We start from the raw sequence: 21,829 nt of genomic DNA on the forward strand, positions 1-21,829 counted from the left end.
CAAAATTAGTTAACCTGATTGAAGTTTTTTAAAGTAAAAAACAAAGAACTGATTAAGTTAGATTTGAGCAGCACATACACTGTTTTGAATCCATATTCCGATACCGCGTGAAAAGTTGACTTTAAGTGCAATAATGTTATGTTATTAGCGTTAGCCTACATAGAATTATATGCGTGATCGTGATAAAATTGTTTTGTAAGAATTAAAGTGCATGCATATAAAATATACTGTTTTAGAGATCATTATTGAATTTAGTGTAAAAAGTTGAGTACGTAGTGTAAATCTCATCATTTTTATAGGTAGCCTGCGAGAGTTATTCGTTTTCGACCAATTTTTTGGTAGAACCAAAACGAAGCAACTCGCTTACATGATCTAGGCGACCTTTTTTGCGAAAATTTTTTTGACGCAATCGACAAATTCCAGAAAAAAATTATGAAATTAGCACCTTATACTCGAAATTCAACGCTGAATCCAAATTTGAAGTAAAATACCGTCCATTTTCTATGCATCTACCTGTAATACGCCAGGCGATTTTTAACGCTGACGCTTATGCTATACGCTTCCACGCAATATAGTGAAAATACTCCCTCTATTCAGCATGATTCTAAAAACATTGTAAAAATAATAGGAATTTACATACATGGATAATGTATAAGACTTTCTTCCAAATATGGTGCGCTAGCATTCATTTCATAATAACGTTTCGATGATCTCCACAAAAAAAATGTATCTGGCGCTTGAACCTCGTCCCCTTTTCTATAAACAATTTTTTCAATTGTGACCGAATGTTGTATTCCAACTAGATTATATTTTACGGGAATCAATAATTGTTAAAATTCATGTTCATTTTTACTTAAAAAATTTCATTAGAAAAAGTAAGAAAGCTTTAGTAGCATTAGTTTATGTTTTTACTCCAGCGCATAAGTGAAAATAACGATAAAACGGAAAAGAGAATTGAGTTTCATAATTTCATTTGTAATTTTACCGATACGAAAGCTTCCTATAATGAGAGATATTCAGTTATGTTATTTAATTTTGATACACGATACGATGTGTCCGTAATTTTGAAAAGTGTAATGTGAGATAGTGCTTTACGCACAACATTTGAATTTGTTAATATACCTGTTCGTACATTATGGTTTGATGGTTCCTTCATTTATCTTAACATTATTCATCTTCCGCAATTCACATTTTCTTAGAAATACATTTCATCAACATTAAAAAGTTTGCTTTTATTCTTATAGCAAATAAGCAATATTTTAAATAATGCGCAAAACTTCAAATTTGACAATAAACCTGGTAATATGCTACATTATTATTTCATGGCTTCTACGTTTACTTCTCCTTGCGTGTATTCGTTGATGACCGCAAAAATTTTTCTTGCGTATATTCGTTGATGACCGCAAAAAATGTACTATAAATTCACATTAGAAAGAAGATATCTTATAACCAATTTTTGAATAGGTAGGCTTTAAATTTGTCTTTTCAAACTATTAATAATACTGTGAAAGATTGTTCAATCAAAACACGAATCATCTCATGTATTTAAAATTCATCGTCGGAGGAACATTCAATTTCATCACATAAATCATCTTTGTCAATACCATCACCATCAGCAATATAATCATCCGTACAATCATCTTCGAAAACCAAATCATCATCATCTAAATTTTCTTCATAAAAGTATTGTTTTAAGGCGAGCGAGTCTGACAATAACATTTCGAGACGTTTCACTTCTTGCATTTTGATGACTATTTCAGATTGTTGAAATACAGAAATATTCATTGGGCAGTTGCTTACAGAGAAAGAGAATTCATCCGTCGAGTTGTAGTTTCTTATTTCATGTTGCATCGACAAAATATCTTCACTGATTGTTGTGATGAATTGTGACATTTCTAGTTTGCATTGAAGAATCTGTTCTGTGTTTCGTTTGTACAGCATCCAACAATCAACTAATTTGAAGTTATCCTTGAACGAAACTAAAATGAAGAAGTTATAGCAACTTATTTTTTATCGCATTTGAATTAAATTACCGTTTTGGTTAGAATCCCACGGAAAAACGCCATCCAAGAAATTTTGCTCGGTCACCATAACGTTAGCCAGGTCGTTTATGTCGTTCATTACTGTAACAGCTTTCGCTTTTAATAAAGTTTGCTTTCGTCTAAGTTTAGTTCGCCATTTGCAAGAAACTAGAAAAACAAAAAGGGTAATTAGTATACAATTACTTACATTTCACCTTAAGGACCTTATTACCTGCCACACTCGAAATTCTGTCGTGCAAAGTTACGTGTTGGAAGTGAATTCGTTCCAGTTCACTTTTTAACTCCGATAGGTAATCCCACTTTAATTTGACGATCTTCTCTTTCTCTAAATTCAAAGAAGTTTTAGAAACGAAGAAAATAAGCGTTATATACTTCAGACTTTTCAGTTACCTCGTGCAACACGGGCCTCTTCTTCCAACGAAGCTTGAATTACAGGTAATTCAGACAATTTCATTTTTTTCGCTGATAGTAATTTGTTCAGTCTTTCATGATAAAACTGAACTCTATATATAGCCTAAAGATGTTAAGTGTTAATTTACGAATATTAAATCGATAACATTACTAGTTGTTATACAATCAGCATTCGTCTAGTGAGAGTACGAGCCATTCCTTTTTCTTTTCTGCCGTTCCAATAAAACATTGCTCCGGTTAAAAAATCTCGTCTGTCTGATTAATAATTCGAACTTTCATATATAAATAATGAAAACAATAAAAACCACTCCATACTTGCTGCTCCCATTGTTTTTGTTGAATTACTATAGCTTGAAAAAGTAGAAAATACTTGTTCCTGTTCTTCTCCTAAAGTTCCAGCTGATCCATCTCTCCAATGACCAAAATGTAGGATCTGTAACGACAAACGAAATAATTAATATAAAATTATCTTTTTCTAATAAATTTCAATACTTGGCATGGCCAGCTATGCGCTTGGCCGTGTAGCCGAGAGAGGAAAGGGACCATATCAGAAGTAAGATATGAGTAGGCCTCTGATAGCTCTCCCATCTTGATCGCGAATGGCCAGTATTGACACACGAAGTCGTTGACAAAAAATTTTGGTCCAAAAAAAACGGTGTTTGCAGATTCATCTTCAGTGTTCTTTTCGGTTTCAGTAATATTTAAATTCTTATGCTGTTTTTGGTTTTTCAGTGAGTGCACTTTAACATGAGATGCAAAGGTATGACGGAAGGTTTCCCCTTCGTGCATGTCAATTGAGCACTGAATTACGCCATGCCCACAGGACGTCATTACGTTGCCGGTTACCTCTAACCCCTTAAATCGTTTCGAAACTTCTCGGGCAGCCTCAAACTGTGAGTTTCCACATTTTTGAGCTCCTATTGTATTTTTCCCCTGAAATCACGTAAATAGAATACAGTATAGAGAAAAAATATAAATATTCTATAGTACCATACTTGCGGTTTATAACTGTTGATTTTTTTGTTTAAGACATCAAAGTCTTCATCCCGCATAATTATGGCATCGCCGTACCATGACCTTTTAACTCGTCTAAAGAGAAAAACGTTTAAAATATTTTTTATAATGATAACACTATAACCTTTTAATTAATACTCATTGAGGCGTCTTCTTTTGATTAACTTGTGATCGCCATCAGGATGGCACGACAATTGAAATGGAGTGCAAGATCTGCATCGCCGTTTCTCCATTTTACAAATTTTGGTATCAACTAAGTGACTGATATATTCATAAGCCTTCACGGCTTTGTTAAAAAGCGGAGTATTTATTGTACCATTCTAGTATTTCAATATGATAAAAATTTAAAAAAATTATCAATAAAAATACATAGATTTTGATTCAGTCTTACCCTTCCTGCCTTGAGTGATTTGGCAGATAATGTTTCAAGAAATTTTTGTTCGGAGGTACCAGGTGTTAAATACTTGAGATGAAACCAAAACTCTGAGAGATCAGAAGAAATAAAAAAATTCGTTCTTTTGGGGTTTCCAGGAAAGTAATCAGACGCAATGTAGTCTTAAATTTCTGCAGGGTAAATTGAATCACAACTTTTACACTGAAATACTGATTCGTACAAATCAAATCTTCCTGTAATGAAAATTATAAATTATTCCTCCACAGATTTATGTAAATTGCAAGTGTTTGGGCGATTACCATCCATAGTGACCACAATACATGGTTTAGATCCCGCTAGGGAGGAAACAGTTCCAGTCTGATTACAATTTTTGCAGGAATTTCGACTAAAAACAGGAACAGCTATTTCTGATAATGTTTTAAATAATATAATTATTAAAAATAAATGTCATCCATCCATAGAATAAATAATACCTTTCTGAAAAACAACTCCACTTTTGGGATCTATAAATTCATGAGACAACAGATGTTTTGATGTGAAATCAATAAAAAAAACTATTCTTTGATGAAAAGGACTATTTAAGTGAGGAACTAAATCACATTGAGCACATAAATGCTTTTTACAGTGATAACACTTAATCAGGATTTCGTGTTTCTCAAAGCAGGATTCACATTCTTTTTTCAAACAGGCTTTTGAACAAACAAATGCAGAGAAGACCTCTTGTTCCATTTCTAACCAAGCTTCATCTAAACATTCTTTGTTTCTTTTCACTGCTCTTTTATCCTTCTTCATTTTGTCAAGACGGTCATTAGCTGATTTCATGATTTCACTAGACAGTCCAGTATTTTGCTCTAAGAGAGAAAAACTTTCAAGAGCACTTTGCAGGAATTCTATGGACACGAAAAGAAATTAATATGATAATACTACAAACATTTAAAAACTGCTCTTACGGGGTACAGTTTGGTTTAAATCTGGTTCAAAATCACATGAATCAGCTGGTTGATCATGGATATCTGGCCACCGATAAAAACTTTCTAAAACAATCAAAGTAGAACAATAAAGTAGTTTTGGAATAAGATATACAAAGAATAAAACAATCAAGTTTACCATCTCTCTTTCGCTTATTCCTACTTTGAGCAACAAGTTCAGAACTTTTCTGTTTAGAACCGTCTCCTGAGTTATCCGCACCACTAGCAAATAGTCCGAAAGATTTCATTCCTTAAATAAAGCAAATTTAACATTTGAAATATTTCATTTGTCTAAAAAACACAAACCTTTTCTTCGACTGTCATTGTACTTCTTAACTCGAGCCTTTTGTTCTTCGCTTCTTAAATCACAACCTTTACGTTCCATATTTCCAATTAAACTAATTCAATAGCTACTCTAGAATTAAAAAATTAAAACACTATTAAATTACAAACTAAAATAAAACACGCAATATATTACAGTTGACAGTGGGGACAGCCGGACTGAAAAATGTAAACAGAAAGATGCGTCTGCAAAAAGTACTAAACAGTATCCAAATTAAAAAAATTAAATTGTATTTTCAAATAAATTGAATTTGCAAAATTTAGACTGTTTACAAATAAAATATGAAACAAAACATAATAATTAATTGAGATCCACTTAAAACAATTCAAATTTAAGTTCAAATTAAAAAAACTCCATTTTACCCTATGCTTCAGAGCGAAGGAAAATTTTAACTAAACTAAGAATATAAAACTGAATCTGAATCTGTATGAGGTTGCTTAACACAGGAACCTATCAAAGAACACATTTAAATTAATTGAAATACAATGGAAGCTATTCCAATAAAAGAAAAACAACTTACATGTTCTCATTCTAGCCTTCATAGTTCACGATGAAGAAAATCCAACTGATAACCAATAATACTGGTAATTTCTTCAGAAAAAGGGTCCCTGGATAAATAATAATAGATAATGGTTAATAAAATTGAATGGCTGCAAACTACCTATAGACAGAATGTAAAATGCAAGGAACAACTTAGCGAACTGACCAAGCCATACCCCATAATTGATATTTTACAAACAAATGGGGGTATTTTGATGGGAAAAAAAGCAGATTACTGAAGGAAATCTCACCTGTAATAAACTGAGTTACTTAATATGATAAATATATCTTAAAATAACGAATTAACCATTTTGACAGTTCCTAGGCAAGAGAGAGAAAGAAATCTGGTAACAATATTAAGACAAAATGACTGGAAATAGATAAACATAGGGTTAATTTAAAAGCTAAGCACGAAAAACACCATAAAAAAGCTCAAATATTGATAATTAATAAGAAAATAAAGTAAAAATATACGGGCCTATTTAAGAAAAAACAAAATGGCCGCCGAAATCAACAAATCTGGAACGACAAATTGGCCACCGCGGCGGCACTCGTTTTTCCCTACTAACCTGAGAGCGCATTTTGAGGACGAGCGTTTGAGCTAGCTCACCAGTTCCGTGTTGGTAGTATTGTCTCACTTATTTATCGTCTCACTATTTAATATTATTAGTTCACCTTATTGTATGATCTGTCCGTTATCAATACATTGTTTAGCCTTAATTATTCCCGTTGGTCTTAGACACTTCACTTTGACATTGTGAGTAAAGTCACCTCATAGTATTTAAGTTCTTCTTATCGGTGACACAATGATTCCGTTGTGTCGACCTTTACAATTGGATGAAATCATCTGCGGCCAAATGGAGTCGTCAGTCACCGCTGACTATTTGAACATGAACGCGCTATACGAAAAAATGAACGAAGAAAGAGAGAACGCAACCCAAAAGGATCATTTTGGACTGGCGAAGTTGTTGAGAGAAAAATCGCAGAGTTCAATCGAAGGAAAAGTCATCACGATCCTCATCTTTTCCTATGCGATTCTCAAAAAGAGATTTGGAGGAAGATTTACCTTTATAAACATGATGAGTTAAGACATGTTATTGATTTGGCAATTTCGTTGATTAATGGAATTCTCGATTTTTATTTATCTAAATGATTTGCATTACCATGTTTTTCTCTTCAATTCATTAAAAAAATTTGCCAAGCGCACAGTGTGCGACAGTGTGCACCAGGAATTGATGAATCACCAGCAATCAGCAACAGGTATGACGTACATTTTTCATTATTCACTAGTCATTGGTTGTCCCCATCATTGTCGAGTGTGCAGCCCTTTGCTTTTGGATCCGTGAATTTTTACTACGAGATCTGTATGTAAATTTAAATTTGCTAGTAAACCCGAATTTTTCGGGTTTTTATGGCAGGTTGAAGTATTGTTTACGGATTACTCGCCATTCTTTTTCTCCGCGATGATTTTTGGTTGTCCCTTCCTAACATTTTCGATTTTTTAAATAAATGGAAAAATACGCCCCAAAACTTGCAACACGTAAAACCGTAGAATAGTCACACAATAAACGTACCTTTCCCCCGGAACGTAAAACAAACAACAAAGAAAGAAAGAAAGAATGAAAGAAAGGAGGAAAAAAGTATATCGATCCTGCTTTAAAAAAAATCGCCAACATACCGGCGGCAATTCATGTTCCAGCGACTTAAACCGTCGTCACCTTCCATCCAAGTGTTGGACAAAGTATAATCCACGTAACGGCTGAAATGAGGAGAAAAATCGAAAAAAACCGACGATGAGACCTTCATCTTGTAATCACAATCAAATCGCGTTATTATGCATAGAATAGTACCCTATATTATATAACTGCAATTCACTTTAATTATTTATATGCTGTATTATATTAAAAGGTACTGCATTAATCTCGCGGTAAATAAATGACTTGCGTGGCGACAACCGTTGCGGCCGGTTGTTTGCTGCTGGTTCTAATTTTATTACTGTCTCAGAAATAACTTAATTGACTCTGATATGACCAACTTTTGACAGCAGCTGTTTGATGTAGGGGAATCACTTTTACGTCATCAATGAATAAGAAAAAATATTTAAGATGGCAGAACTCTAATCAAAATGTATTTGCCGACGGATATAAATTATTCCAATTTCTTTTCTGTTTTTGTTGTTGTCGGTTGTTGTTAAGGGAATCATTTACATATTACATTATTGTGTCCATATATTTTCGGAACGTGATTTTTGGCGTTTACAACGCTGACGTTTTGCATGATGCGCTATAAATAGATCAGCTGGGATCAGCTGCTTATCGGCTTATCGGTTACATTACCGATACGATCGATAATGTAACCACAAATCCATTCTAGTGCCTGCTGGGAGTAGACATTAGGGATTCCGTTGGGATGGTAATACATGTAACATTTTTCATCTCCATCAGATAATCCATTGTCTTCTCCATAAGAGAAGTAAATGCATGCAGAATTAGCGATGCAAAGTTCTGAGCAACGCTCAACATCAGTAGTGTATATCATATAATCGTAATCGTTAATAAGATGATAACAATTGCCGTCCCAGCGACTCAATCCGTTGTCGCCCACCTTCCAGTCAACAGCGGACACGGTCGTCATCGACTGATGGATGATAGTTTGTTTTCGTTTCCGCGCACGGGAATTTCACGTTCTGGAGCTAATTGGCTGATAATGTATGCGTCGTGACACGAAGAGGTAGTAGTCACGAATAGGTTTTCCCAGGTCATTCCGAAGGGTTTTACCCGCTGCGTGCTGGTGACGCTGAGTTTTTTGGTTTGACAAAACAAAAGACGAGACCTTCTCACAATCAATAAAATCGTTAAATATAAATAAACTGCAATAAACGAAACTTGTATTGCATCGTTAGAGCTTTATTGTCTGATTACTTACATTTTATGTTATTGCAGACAATAAGGCAGGATAATATGATTGGCAAAAAATTAAAAGTGGATGTTGAGATGTTTCTTGTTTGAACATTCGGATGAAAATGATTCCATTTTTACACGGTGCAAAGGAGATTGAGTGACGACGATTTTCTTTTCGTTTCCGCGCACGTGAATTTCACGTTCTGGAGCTATGGGCTGATATAATTTATGCGTCTATATACAGATATAAGAGAAAAGGAATAAGGAGATTGTATCGCGTCCATTTCTATGTTTTTTCCAGGTTATTCCAGCAGGGTTTTCTCCGCAGTGGGGCCGTGTTTTTCACAAAATTGGCATGACCAGATTGTATTTGTGTCCATGGTTATAGCCAATAGCTTTTATTCATTATCAGTTTCAACCAGTTTTTGCCATGTATCTCTTAAGGAGAAACACATCTATATATTAGAAGATCAAAGACCTTTCTTCGCCGCAAGGCATACCAGCAGGAGTACTAGTTTTTGCGGGGAAATCCCGGATTGGGGACCAGGAAGAACCCAGCAAAAGACACTGCTGAAAGCCCAAGTTTTTGCGCACCCGTTTGCAGTGCTGCTTGGCACAGTTTACGGCACTTGTGTTACTGACTAACTAGGAAGAGGGGGAGCCATGCTGCTGTAGAGCCAGTGGGGAGTTGGTTTTGGATCTAGTATAAAAAGGGCTCGAAAATCAGCCAATATTATCACAACTTATTGAACAGCTGAACTCGTTTAGCCTTCCTTACAGAAAAAAAATGGCCAAATCGGTAATAACAATTTATCTCAAATCCAAAGTTATTCTATTGCAATGTTTGTTTATTTGTTTTATATTGCTGCATATGCACCTTTTTAGCTTCTGATGATTTTGATGGTGTCTTTGGTGCTGCTGGCAATTGTCAGCGAGTTTGGTGGACTCGTCGAGGGATGTTTCTGCTGTGAAAATGGCGATTTATCCCAAGGCAACTGTTGTCGTTGGCGTTGCGATGGTGGAGGATGTGGCTGCAGACCTTTCTTTGCTCTTCACTGCGGTGCACCCGACAGGTGTGGTGCAGAATCACCCTAACCGAAATAGTAGTTCATCACTTGTTTTACATGCAACCGAACTGGACCGAATTTGTTATCCGACCGAGATTATCCGAAACAACTGCAGAATTTAATAAAAAAATGGGGAATAAATAAGAAAATCCAAGTCTGTCCTATCAAAATCTTTTGGTTTCAATTAACCCGAGCAATATTTGTATAATTGTGGATATATATGCAACCTTCCAACTCTGATAATACACATCATACAAATGCTCAGCATCTCTGACTTTGTAATCATTTTTACAGATCTAAATTGTTGTGGACACTTTCAAAATCGTTTGGAGAACCCAAATAGGAACAACAACATAGCTCAACACATAGCAAATTTTGAAAGTGTTGTTACGTTGTTAAGCGCTATAACTTTCCTGTTTTCAAAAATTAAAATTCCAAAATGAATTTTGGGTTCGCAGCAAACGCCAGTTGAATATGTAATCCAAATTCAACACGATAACGAAAGATTAATTAAATTCAGAAGGCCATATAGATATCACGTGCAATAGCCTACGTTTTTCTTGATTGATTCAGTGATATCCCAGGTAGCATTGGATGTCATTGGGATGTCTATTTGATATTCCCATGTCATTTTGATGTTCCTGTCAATTAGTTGACATGAATTTGACATGAATTTGTTATAAATTATTTGACATCCCATGTATGATACGAAATGGATATGTATGTGACATTACATTTGTTAATGAAAAATTCTAATCTATTTTCTGATATTTTTTAATGTATTATTTACTGTACAAAAATTGACATCAATTTTTGTATATGCAAATCACGTGAATTTGACATTCAGTAATTTTACGTAAATTAAAAACATGCGAAAATAATGTGTAAAATTTGACATCATATTTAAAATATCATAACGACATGTTATTGATGTAACGTTTTCCGATACAATTTTTTGAAATAAAAAATTGACATGAAATTGATATATTAATATTGACATCATATTTCAAATAAGAAAATGACTTGCTATTGACATTCTTTTTTAAATATCATTTTTCGAATAAAAAATGGACACGTACTTTAAGTGTAAAATTCGATATCATTTTTAAAATATCATAACGACATGTTATTGATGTAACGTTTTCCGATACAAATTCTTGAAATGCAAAATTGACATGAAATTGATATATTAATATTGACATCATATTTCAAATAAGAAAATGACTTGCTATTGACATTCTTTTTTAAATATCATTTTTCGAATAAAAAATGGACACGTACTTTAAGTGTAAAATTCAATATCATTTTTAAAATATCATAACGACATGTTATTGATGTAACGTTTTCCGATACAAATTCTTGAAATGCAAAATTGACATGAAATTGATATATTAATATTGACATCATATTCCAAATACTTGCTATTGACATGCTTTTCGTTATATCATTTTTCGAATAAAAAATGGACACGTAATTTACAAATTTATGTTCACATCGTTTTTCTTTTACAATTTATGCTATGAAACGGACATTTAAATGATGTACTATTTTCTATATAATACATTTTCAAATAGAAAATGGACATCTTAATAAATAAATTAATGCTGTTTAACATCCTTTTTGAAATATGAAACGCACACATTAATCTTCCACTGCTTTTACCAATAACATATATTTTTTTAACTGCCCAAATAAAATTGAAAGGATAGATCACATGAAACTGACGTGCAGTGAACCAAAATTGTGTATTAATCAAAAGTATTTGCAAACTACTTGTCAAGTAGATCAATTTTCATTTATACATATCACATTTTCCAACTTGAAATATTTTCAAGCATGCATCCCTTTCCTTTTATTAAAATTATATCGATTTCTGAAAACGTAAGTATTCTATCGTATAATATTAAGTTTAAGTACTAGTTTTTTCGACCAACACGCCCGCTACCCTCTAACTCTTATTTTCTATACTAACAAAGACTATAAAACTTTCTAAGTCCTTACGTACAGGTTCAAATGTAATTCATAAATATATAACATTTAAACAAGTCAATTGGTCAAGTGGTTAGCGAGCTGAGCTCGGAAGTCAAAGGTTGAAGGTTCAATACAGGCCCATGTCGTATATTTTATTAGTCTTCTATACAACCCCGAACGTTTCGTATTGCGATACGATACAAATTTTTCGGGTTTGGGAACCCCAGATCTGGTTTAGCGAGAATTTAGGGCGTTTATAGTTGTTAAGTTTTTTAACAGTGATATCTAATTCATGCATTTTTATTGATATCAATGTCATGCGGTTTAATTGACATCCATTTAAGGCAGTGTTTTGTATATCTTTGTTATAAACATAATTAGACGTGGTTTCAATGTCATACGGAGAAAAAATATTCAAACGTCATTTTCATGTGACAAAATTGATGTTATTTTTTCATGTCCAAACGAACTTCGTTGGCGCGACAACATTGATATCCAAACGATATTACTCTTTTCATTCTTTTTTTGTCTAAAAGTTGATGTCAAAAGTATTTCAACAGCACATCAAAACGACATGAAAATTGTTACCTGGGATGTGCTCGTGCTGTCAATGTATAGTAGGCAACGAAATGTTGTGGTCCCAGGTCAGATCACAAACACCTTCCCTTTTATTACCTCAGTCAGTTTTTAATATATACAGCCTATACCTATATAGTTGGGTCGCAGACTTTATCACATTTTGAGCGCATTTGAGTGTTTCCTAATTGACCTCCTTAATAATTAAAAATTGAAATTCTTTGTATAAGAAATGAAAATGAGAGCTCAATAAGCCTAAGGTTTGTCCCTGGTTGTCCCAATGTGAGATTTATAGAAAATCTACTGCAAGGCATTCGGGAAAAACCCAGTTCCTGCTGAGGTTCCCCGCGCAAGTATATTATTGCAATTTCCTTTCTCTAACTTTCAAAATTTGACGATATTTTTGGATGAAGTGCCATCAGGTTTTATTTTCACAATTGTGTTCTAATGTGCTGTCAGGTCTTTCGTGCTGCTCTCTCTCTCCTTGGCGTAATGAGGCCAATAATATTTAATAGTAAAATTAACCTAAACTAGTAATTGTATCCGGTTTGATGGTAGATGAACAAAATGTGGACCTCAAATTCGTTTTTTAAAATATTGTGGACACAACCTGGTCATGCAAATTTTGGCGAAAATCCCGGCACCATCCAGCACGCAGTGAAAACCCTGTGGAATGACCTGGAAAAACCCTATAGACGCGACTATACTACCTCATTCGTCTTCGTGCAAAAACGCAAAAATTATCAGCCAATTAGAGCCAAAAGGTGAAAATCACGTGCGCGGAAAAGAAAAGAAACTCGTCCATCAGTCTCCTTACGCCGTAAAAAAATGGAATCATTTCCATCCGAATATTCATCCAAGAAACATCTCAGCACTTTGTAACTACTTGCCAATCATCTTCTTTCTCTAAATCTACAACATTAAATGTAAGTCCTATATAATAAAAAGTTAAAATGACTGTAAAAAAATGTTATAATTGTTATTATTCAGGCGAAAACATCGGTTACATGCCCAGTACCGGTGAGAAATGCGGAGGAATTTGCTACGCCAATTTTCAATGCACTCATTTTGCTCATGGAAATGGATACTGTTTCATGTTTAGCGATTTCAGAGGATTTTTTTCCGAGCATGAAGCAGGGTAGACTTGTGGTTACATTCCCAGTCGTCTCAATTTAGTCGGATAAGCAGTTGAACTATACAAACGAAATATAGAACCGCGGCTTTGAAAACGCCAAAAATCATGTTCGGAAAATATGGACACAAATATGTATCATGCTATTGATTCCCTCAACAATAACAAAAAAAGGAATTGAGATTTTATAGTTTTCATCTGGTTGTCATGTTTGACAGTATCAAAACTATTTATTGCTGGCCAATACATTTGATCCATAGTTCAGCCATCTTAAATGTTCTTTTCTTATTGATTGGTGACGTGCTAATATCAAAATGCAGCTGGTGTCAAAAGTGTATGTAAGAAATTTCTCTTATCAGAGTCAATTAAGTTATTTCTGAGATGATAACAATCCGAACCTCAGCAGCCAACCGCACCAGTTTGTCGTCGTCCTTCCGCGCGGTGCACGAGCGGACTAAATCAACGGAAATATCCGACAAGACGGTCGAGATATATATACCTACAATCCTTTCATATAATAGCCTAAAATCCTGGACATATAAAGTTTAGTAACGTCATTGTATAGATTAGGGTTGGACGTCGGTCACATTCTCATAAAGGAAATTCTTAACGGACATCGGATGGACAAACCAGCCCTTGCCCCCAATATCTTCGGGGAAATGATGAGCAATTGCTGGAAAACGTATCCAAAGGAGAGATCCTCTTTCAGTCAATTGTGTAACAGAACGCTCGGTCGACTCCCGTTTTTCTGTTACTTTCCCTTTCTACAAGACAATCTCTAACGTCGACTACTAGATGTCGCTTCCGCTATACTCCATTTCATACCAAAGACGGCTGCTACCATTTGAATCTTCCGCCAACTTGCCCCATCTCTGCCGCCAACTTGCCCCATCCCTTTCCCTTGTTACTTTCCCTTTCTACAAGACAATCTCTAACGTCGACTACTAGATGTCGCTTCCGCTATACTCCATCTCATACCAGAGGAGGCTGCTACCATTTGAATCTGCCGCCAACTCGCCCTATCTCTGCCACCAACTTGCCCCATCTACCGCCAACTCGCCCCATCTCTGCCGCCAACTCGCCCCATCCCTTTCCCTTTTTACTATCCCCTTTTCCTTTTCGCTATATTAACTTTAGGCGTACTTTTATCTTTTATGCCACTATATAAATATATTTTCCTCCCTTCTCGTTCGCTCTGACCATGTCTTAACGTGTCGGGTCACGTTTCCCTATACTATCCTCTCTAGGCCTAAACATGTCTGTTCCCTATACTCCCTCTCTAGGCCTATGCTAACCGTGCAGCCAGAATTAGTATAAAAACTGTATGTAAATGTTATTCTGTACTGCATTCTCCCACGGCATTCACACTACCATTGTGTTCCAGTCACACTCTCCTTTTGGTATTGTATTAGTTATATTTTCCCTTGTGCTCAGTGCCTGTTATTTAAGCTAAGTGCCATTTCCAACTGTACCTCGAAACTTGCCGTTTTTTGACAAGCCTAACCGCTCAGCCCGCTACCACATTTTCTCCATACAAGTAGTATTGTCTCACTTATTTATCGTCTCACTATTTAATATTATTAGTTCACCTTATTGTATGATCTGTCCGTTATCAATACATTGTTTAGCCTTAATTATTCCCGTTGGTCTTAGACACTTCACTTTGACATTGTGAGTAAAGTCACCTCATAGTATTTAAGTTCTTCTTATCGGTGACACAATGATTCCGTTGTGTCGACCTTTACAATTGGATGAAATCATCTGCGGCCAAATGGAGTCGTCAGTCACCGCTGACTATTTGAACATGAACGCGCTATACGAAAAAATGATCGAAGAAAGAGAGAACGCAACCCAAAAGGATCATTTTGGACTGGCGAAGTTGTTGAGAGAAAAATCGCAGAGTTCAATCGAAGGAAAAGTCATCACGATCCTCATCTTTTCCTATGCGATTCTCAAAAAGAGATTTGGAGGAAGATTTACCTTTATAAACATGATGAGTTAAGACATGTTATTGATTTGGCAATTTCGTTGATTAATGGAATTCTCGATTTTTATTTATCTAAATGATTTGCATTACCATGTTTTTCTCTTCAATTCATTAAAAAAATTTGCCAAGCGCACAGTGTGCGACAGTGTGCACCAGGAATTGATGAATCACCAGCAATCAGCAACAGGTATGACGTACATTTTTCATTATTCACTAGTCATTGGTTGTCCCCATCATTGTCGAGTGTGCAGCCCTTTGCTTTTGGATCCGTGAATTTTTACTACGAGATCTGTATGTAAATTTAAATTTGCTAGTAAACCCGAATTTTTCGGGTTTTTATGGCAGGTTGAAGTATTGTTTACGGATTACTCGCCATTCTTTTTCTCCGCGATGATTTTTGGTTGTCCCTTCCTAACATTTTCGATTTTTTAAATAAATGGAAAAATACGCCCCAAAACTTGCAACACGTAAAACCGTAGAATAGTCACACAATAAACGTACCTTTCCCCCGGAACGTAAAACAAACAACAAAGAAAGAAAGAAAGAATGAAAGAAAGGAGGAAAAAAGTATATCGATCCTGCTTTAAAAAAAATCGCCAACATACCGGCGGCAATTCATGTTCCAGCGACTTAAACCGTCGTCACCTTCCATCCAAGTGTTGGACAAAGTATAATCCACGTAACGGCTGAAATGAGGAGAAAAATCGAAAAAAACCGACGATGAGACCTTCATCTTGTAATCACAATCAAATCGCGTTATTATGCATAGAATAGTACCCTATATTATATAACTGCAATTCACTTTAATTATTTATATGCTGTATTATATTAAAAGGTACTGCATTAATCTCGCGGTAAATAAATGACTTGCGTGACGACAACCGTTGCGGCCGGTTGTTTGCTGCTGGTTCTAATTTTATTACTGTCTCAGAAATAACTTAATTGACTCTGATATGACCAACTTTTGACAGCAGCTGTTTGATGTAGGGGAATCACTTTTACGTCATCAATGAATAAGAAAAAAATATTTAAGATGGCAGAACTCTAATCAAAATGTATTTGCCGACGGATATAAATTATTCCAATTTCTTTTCTGTTTTTGTTGTTGTCGGTTGTTGTTAAGGGAATCATTTACATATTACATTATTGTGTCCATATATTTTCGGAACATGATTTCTGGCGTTTACAACGCTGACGTTTTGCATGATGCGCTATAAATAGATCAGCTGGGATCAGCTGCTTATCGGCTTATCGGTTACATTACCGACACGATCGATAATGTAACCACAAATCCATTCTAGTGCCTGCTGGGAGTAGACATTAGGGATTCCGTTGGGATGGTAATACATGTAACATTTTTCATCTCCATCAGATAATCCATTGTCTTCTCCATAAGAGAAGTAAATGCATGCAGAATTAGCGATGCAAAGTTCTGAGCAACGCTCAACATCAGTAGTGTATATCATATAATCGTAATCGTTAATAAGATGATAACAATTGCCGTCCCAGCGACTCAATCCGTTGTCGCCCACCTTCCAGTCAACAGCGGACACAGTCGTCATCGACTGATGGACGATAGTTTGTTTTCGTTTCCGCGCACGGGAATTTCACGTTCTGGAGCTAATTGGCTGATAATGTATGCGTCGTGACACGAAGAGGTAGTAGTCACGAATAGGTTTTCCCAGGTCATTCCGAAGGGTTTTACCCGCTGCGTGCTGGTGACGCTGAGTTTTTTGGTTTGACAAAACAAAAGACGAGACCTTCTCACAATCAATAAAATCGTTAAATATAAATAAACTGCAATAAACGAAACTTGTATTGCATCGTTAGAGCTTTATTGTCTGATTACTTACATTTTATGTTATTGCAGACAATAAGGCAGGATAATATGATTGGCAAAAAATTAAAAGTGGATGTTGAGATGTTTCTTGTTTGAACATTCGGATGAAAATGATTCCATTTTTACACGGTGCAAAGGAGATTGAGTGACGACGATTTTCTTTTCGTTTCCGCGCACGTGAATTTCACGTTCTGGAGCTATGGGCTGATATAATTTATGCGTCTATATACAGATATAAGAGAAAAGGAATAAGGAGATTGTATCGCGTCCATTTCTATGTTTTTTCCAGGTTATTCCAGCAGGGTTTTCTCCGCAGTGGGGCCGTGTTTTTCACAAAATTGGCATGACCAGATTGTATTTGTGTCCATGGTTATAGCCAATAGCTTTTATTCATTATCAGTTTCAACCAGTTTTTGCCATGTATCTCTTAAGGAGAAACACATCTATATATTAGAAGATCAAAGACCTTTCTTCGCCGCAAGGCATACCAGCAGGAGTACTAGTTTTTGCGGGGAAATCCCGGATTGGGGACCAGGAAGAACCCAGCAAAAGACACTGCTGAAAGCCCAAGTTTTTGCGCACCCGTTTGCAGTGCTGCTTGGCACAGTTTACGGCACTTGTGTTACTGACTAACTAGGAAGAGGGGGAGCCATGCTGCTGTAGAGCCAGTGGGGAGGTGGTTTTGGATCTAGTATAAAAAGGGCTCGAAAATCAGCCAATATTATCACAACTTATTGAACAGCTGAACTCGTTTAGCCTTCCTTACAGAAAAAAATGGCCAAATCGGTAATAACAATTTATCTCAAATCCAAAGTTATTCTATTGCAATGTTTGTTTATTTGTTTTATATTGCTGCATATGCACCTTTTTAGCTTCTGATGATTTTGATGGTGTCTTTGGTGCTGCTGGCAATTGTCAGCGAGTTCGGTGGACTCGTCGAGGGATGTTTCTGCTGTGAAAATGGCGATTTATCCCAAGGCAACTGTTGTCGTTGGCGTTGCGATGGTGGAGGATGTGGCTGCAGACCTTTCTTTGCTCTTCACTGCGGTGCACCCGACAGGTGTGGTGCAGAATCACCCTAACCGAAATAGTAGTTCATCACTTGTTTTACATGCAACCGAACTGGACCGAATTTGTTATCCGACCGAGATTATCCGAAACAACTGCAGAATTTAATAAAAAAATGGGGAATACATAAGAAAATCCAAGTCTGTCCTATCAAAATCTTTTGGTTTCAATTAACCCGAGCAATATTTGTATAATTGTGGATATATATGCAACCTTCCAACTCTGATAATACACATCATACAAATGCTCAGCAGCTCTGACTTTGTAATCATTTTTACAGATCTAAATTGTTGTGGACACTTTAAAAATCGTTTGAAGAACCCAAATAGGAACAACAACATAGCTCAACACATAGCAAATTTTGAAAGTGTTGTTACGTTGTTAAGCGCTATAACTTTCCTGTTTTCAAAAATTAAAATTCCAAAATGAATTTTGGGTTCGCAGCAAACGCCAGTTGAATATGTAATCCAAATTCAACACGATAACGAAAGATTAATTAAATTCAGAAGGCCATATAGATATCACGTGCAATAGCCTACGTTTTTCTTGATTGATTCAGTGATATGTGCTCGTGCTGTCAATGTATAGTAGGCAACGAAATGTTGTGGTCCCAGGTCAGATCACAAACACCTTCCCTTTTATTACCTCAGTCAGTATTTAATATATACAGCCTATAGCTATATAGTTGGGTCGCAGACTTTATCACATTTTGAGCGCATTTGAGTGTTTCCTAATTGACCTCCTTAATAATTAAAAATTGAAATTCTTTGTATAAGAAATGAAAATGAGAGCTCAATAAGCCTAAGGTTTGTCCCTGGTTGTCCCACTGTGAGATTTATAGAAAATCTACTGCAAGGCATTCGGGAAAAACCCAGTTCCTGCTGAGGTTCCCCGCGCAAGTATATTATTGCAATTTCCTTTTTCTAACTTTCAAAATTTGACGATATTTTTGGATGAAGTGCCATCAGGTTTTATTTTCACAATTGTGTTCTAATGTGCTGTCAGGTCTTTCGTGCTGCTCTCTCTCTCCTTGGCGTAATGAGGCCAATAATATTTAATAGTAAACCTAAACTAGTAATTGTATCCGGTTTGATGGTAGATGAACAAAATGTGGACCTCAAATTCGTTTTTTAAAATATTGTGGACACAACCTGGTCATGCAAATTTTGGCGAAAATCCCGGCACCATCCAGCACGCAGTGAAAACCCTGTGGAATGACCTGGAAAAACCCTATAGACGCGACTATACTACCTCATTCGTCTTCGTGCCAAGACGCAAAAATTATCAGCCAATTAGAGCCAAAAGGTGAAAATCACGTGCGCGGAAAAGAAAAGAAACTCGTCCATCAGTCTCCTTGCGCCGTAAAAAAATGGAATCAGTTCCATCCGAATATTCATCCAAGAAACATCTCAGCACTTTGTAACTACTTGCCAATCATCTTCTTTCTCTAAATCTACAACATTAAATGTAAGTCCTATATAATAACAAGTTAAAATGACGGAAAATATGGACACAAAAATGTATCATGCTATTGATTCCCTCAACAATAACAAAAAAAGGAATTGAGATTTTATAGTTTTTATCTGGTTGTCATGTTTGACAGTATCAAAACTATTTATTGCTGGCCAATACATTTGATCCATAGTTCAGCCATCTTAAATGTTCTTTTCTTATTGATTGGTGACGTGCTAATATCAAAACGCAGCTGGTGTCAAAAGTGTATGTAAGAAATTTCTCTTATCAGAGTCAATTAAGTTATTTCTGAGATGATAACAATCCGAACCTCAGCAGCCAACCGCACCAGTTTGTCGTCGTCCTTCCGCGCGGTGCACGAGCGGACTAAATCAACGGAAATATCCGACAAGACGGTCGAGATATATATACCTACAATCCTTTCATATAATAGCCTAAAATCCTGGACATATAAAGTTTAGTAACGTCATTGTATAGATTAGGGTTGGACGTCGGTCACATTCTCATAAAGGAAATTCTTAACGGACATCGGATGGACAAACCAGCCCTTGCCCCCAATATCTTCGGGGAAATGATGAGCAATTGCTGGAAAACGTATCCAAAGGAGAGATCCTCTTTCAGTCAATTGTGTAACAGAACGCTCGGTCGACTCCCGTTTTTCTGTTACTTTCCCTTTCTACAAGACAATCTCTAACGTCGACTACTAGATGTCGCTTCCGCTATACTCCATTTCATACCAAAGACGGCTGCTACCATTTGAATCTTCCGCCAACTTGCCCCATCTCTGCCGCCAACTTGCCCCATCCCTTTCCCTTGTTACTTTCCCTTTCTACAAGACAATCTCTAACGTCGACTACTAGATGTCGCTTCCGCTATACTCCATCTCATACCAGAGGAGGCTGCTACCATTTGAATCTGCCGCCAACTCGCCCTATCTCTGCCACCAACTTGCCCCATCTACCGCCAACTCGCCCCATCTCTGCCGCCAACTCGCCCCATCCCTTTCCCTTTTTACTATCCCCTTTTCCTTTTCGCTATATTAACTTTAGGCGTACTTTTATCTTTTATGCCACTATATAAATATATTTTCCTCCCTTCTCGTTCGCTCTGACCATGTCTTAACGTGTCGGGTCACGTTTCCCTATACTATCCTCTCTAGGCCTAAACATGTCTGTTCCCTATACTCCCTCTCTAGGCCTATGCTAACCGTGCAGCCAGAATTAGTATAAAAACTGTATGTAAATGTTATTCTGTACTGCATTCTCCCACGGCATTCACACTACCATTGTGTTCCAGTCACACTCTCCTTTTGGTATTGTATTAGTTATATTTTCCCTTGTGCTCAGTGCCTGTTATTTAAGCTAAGTGCCATTTCCAACTGTACCTCGAAACTTGCCGTTTTTTGACAAGCCTAACCGCTCAGCCCGCTACCACATTTTCTCCATACAAGTAGTATTGTCTCACTTATTTATCGTCTCACTATTTGGCGATGTGGGGTGTAGTGGACTAGAGCGTCAACACTTTGGAAAAAGGCAATGAGGCTCTGGTTTCGAACCCCAGCTGAACCCGTCATAAAACTGTAAGTAGCGCCCTTGAGGCAGCATGCATAACACAGGATTCTTGATTGCTTTCAAGGATATGACGTTAAATATACTGTGGTGTGTTCAATCACATCTAAATTGGAAACTGAAGGCGCTTTGAGCATATAATGGAAAGGCGCCATATAAATACGTACATTATTATTATTATTATTACTATTTAATATTATTAGTTCACCTTATTGTATGATCTGTCCGTTATCAATACATTGTTTAGCCTTAATTATTCCCGTTGGTCTTAGACACTTCACTTTGACCTGATAAGCTACAAGTCAAATCTACACCAAATTGAATAATTTTTTTACAAATTCAAAGATTGAAGCACTTAGCAACTGAGTTATAATTTACTGGTTTAGTACATAGCACAACCAAGCAATGGATTGTTTCTTTCTGATTTTTTTTTGTAATTCCGTTAGTTCTAGTACTAGTTAGTTCTAGTTTTTCTGTGTTTTAGAAGTTATTTTTTTTTGTTGAAATAGTTTTTGACTGATTTTTTTTGTGTGTG

General features: G+C 36.1%; 2 protein-coding genes and 4 long non-coding RNA genes across 6 annotated transcripts; 3 read left to right on the top strand and 3 right to left on the bottom strand.

The window, feature by feature from the left end:
• Nucleotides 1–1,526: 1,526 nt before the first annotated feature.
• LOC124325821 lies at nt 1,527–3,061 on the bottom strand. Its single transcript, XM_046784448.1, has 7 exons — nt 2,946–3,061; nt 2,769–2,886; nt 2,617–2,708; nt 2,433–2,556; nt 2,254–2,367; nt 2,034–2,189; nt 1,527–1,979 (listed from the first exon to the last, which is right to left on the bottom strand). The coding sequence occupies exons 1-7, from the start codon at nt 3,039–3,041 to the stop codon at nt 1,546–1,548; spliced, it is 1,134 nt and encodes a 377-aa protein (XP_046640404.1). The 5' UTR covers nt 3,042–3,061; the 3' UTR covers nt 1,527–1,545.
• A 962-nt stretch (nt 3,062–4,023) lies between these two features.
• LOC124340861 lies at nt 4,024–5,287 on the bottom strand. The gene is made up of 6 exons (XM_046793646.1): nt 5,136–5,287; nt 4,969–5,079; nt 4,812–4,895; nt 4,335–4,751; nt 4,161–4,268; nt 4,024–4,094 (listed from the first exon to the last, which is right to left on the bottom strand). The coding sequence occupies exons 1-6, from the start codon at nt 5,212–5,214 to the stop codon at nt 4,024–4,026; spliced, it is 870 nt and encodes a 289-aa protein (XP_046649602.1). The 5' UTR covers nt 5,215–5,287.
• A 236-nt stretch (nt 5,288–5,523) lies between these two features.
• On the bottom strand, nt 5,524–6,343 carry LOC124326012. The gene is made up of 3 exons (XR_006915500.1): nt 6,282–6,343; nt 5,693–5,780; nt 5,524–5,622 (listed from the first exon to the last, which is right to left on the bottom strand). It is a non-coding gene; the product is annotated as an uncharacterized LOC124326012 (long non-coding RNA).
• A 2,597-nt stretch (nt 6,344–8,940) lies between these two features.
• Nucleotides 8,941–9,813, top strand: LOC124325984. The gene is made up of 2 exons (XR_006915485.1): nt 8,941–9,411; nt 9,498–9,813. It is a non-coding gene; the product is annotated as an uncharacterized LOC124325984 (long non-coding RNA).
• Nucleotides 9,814–13,050: 3,237 nt separating this feature from the next.
• Nucleotides 13,051–13,622, top strand: LOC124325978. Its single transcript, XR_006915480.1, has 2 exons — nt 13,051–13,152; nt 13,217–13,622. It is a non-coding gene; the product is annotated as an uncharacterized LOC124325978 (long non-coding RNA).
• A 3,879-nt stretch (nt 13,623–17,501) lies between these two features.
• Nucleotides 17,502–18,373, top strand: LOC124325953. Its single transcript, XR_006915466.1, has 2 exons — nt 17,502–17,971; nt 18,058–18,373. It is a non-coding gene; the product is annotated as an uncharacterized LOC124325953 (long non-coding RNA).
• Nucleotides 18,374–21,829: the final 3,456 nt, after the last annotated feature.

This window comes from Daphnia pulicaria, chromosome 1 (assembly GCF_021234035.1).
Source record: "Daphnia pulicaria isolate SC F1-1A chromosome 1, SC_F0-13Bv2, whole genome shotgun sequence".
Classification (NCBI taxonomy): domain Eukaryota; kingdom Metazoa; phylum Arthropoda; class Branchiopoda; order Diplostraca; family Daphniidae; genus Daphnia; species Daphnia pulicaria.

Excerpts from the sequence above, each read along its gene's own strand:
- LOC124325821 (XM_046784448.1), bottom strand. The coding sequence starts at position 3,041 with ATGGGAGAGCTATCAGAGGCCTACTCATATCTTACTTCTGATATGGTC. Across the intron at positions 2,887-2,945 it reads CGCATAGCTGGCCATGCCAA|ATCCTACATTTTGGTCATTG; the intron begins GTATTGAAATTT and ends TTGTCGTTACAG. Across the intron at positions 1,980-2,033 it reads GTGGGATTCTAACCAAAACG|TTTCGTTCAAGGATAACTTC; the intron begins GTAATTTAATTC and ends TCTTCATTTTAG.
- LOC124340861 (XM_046793646.1), bottom strand. The coding sequence starts at position 5,214 with ATGGAACGTAAAGGTTGTGATTTAAGAAGCGAAGAACAAAAGGCTCGA. Across the intron at positions 4,896-4,968 it reads GAATAAGCGAAAGAGAGATG|AAAGTTTTTATCGGTGGCCA; the intron begins GTAAACTTGATT and ends TGATTGTTTTAG. Across the intron at positions 4,095-4,160 it reads TATTGTGGTCACTATGGATG|GAAGATTTGATTTGTACGAA; the intron begins GTAATCGCCCAA and ends TTTTCATTACAG.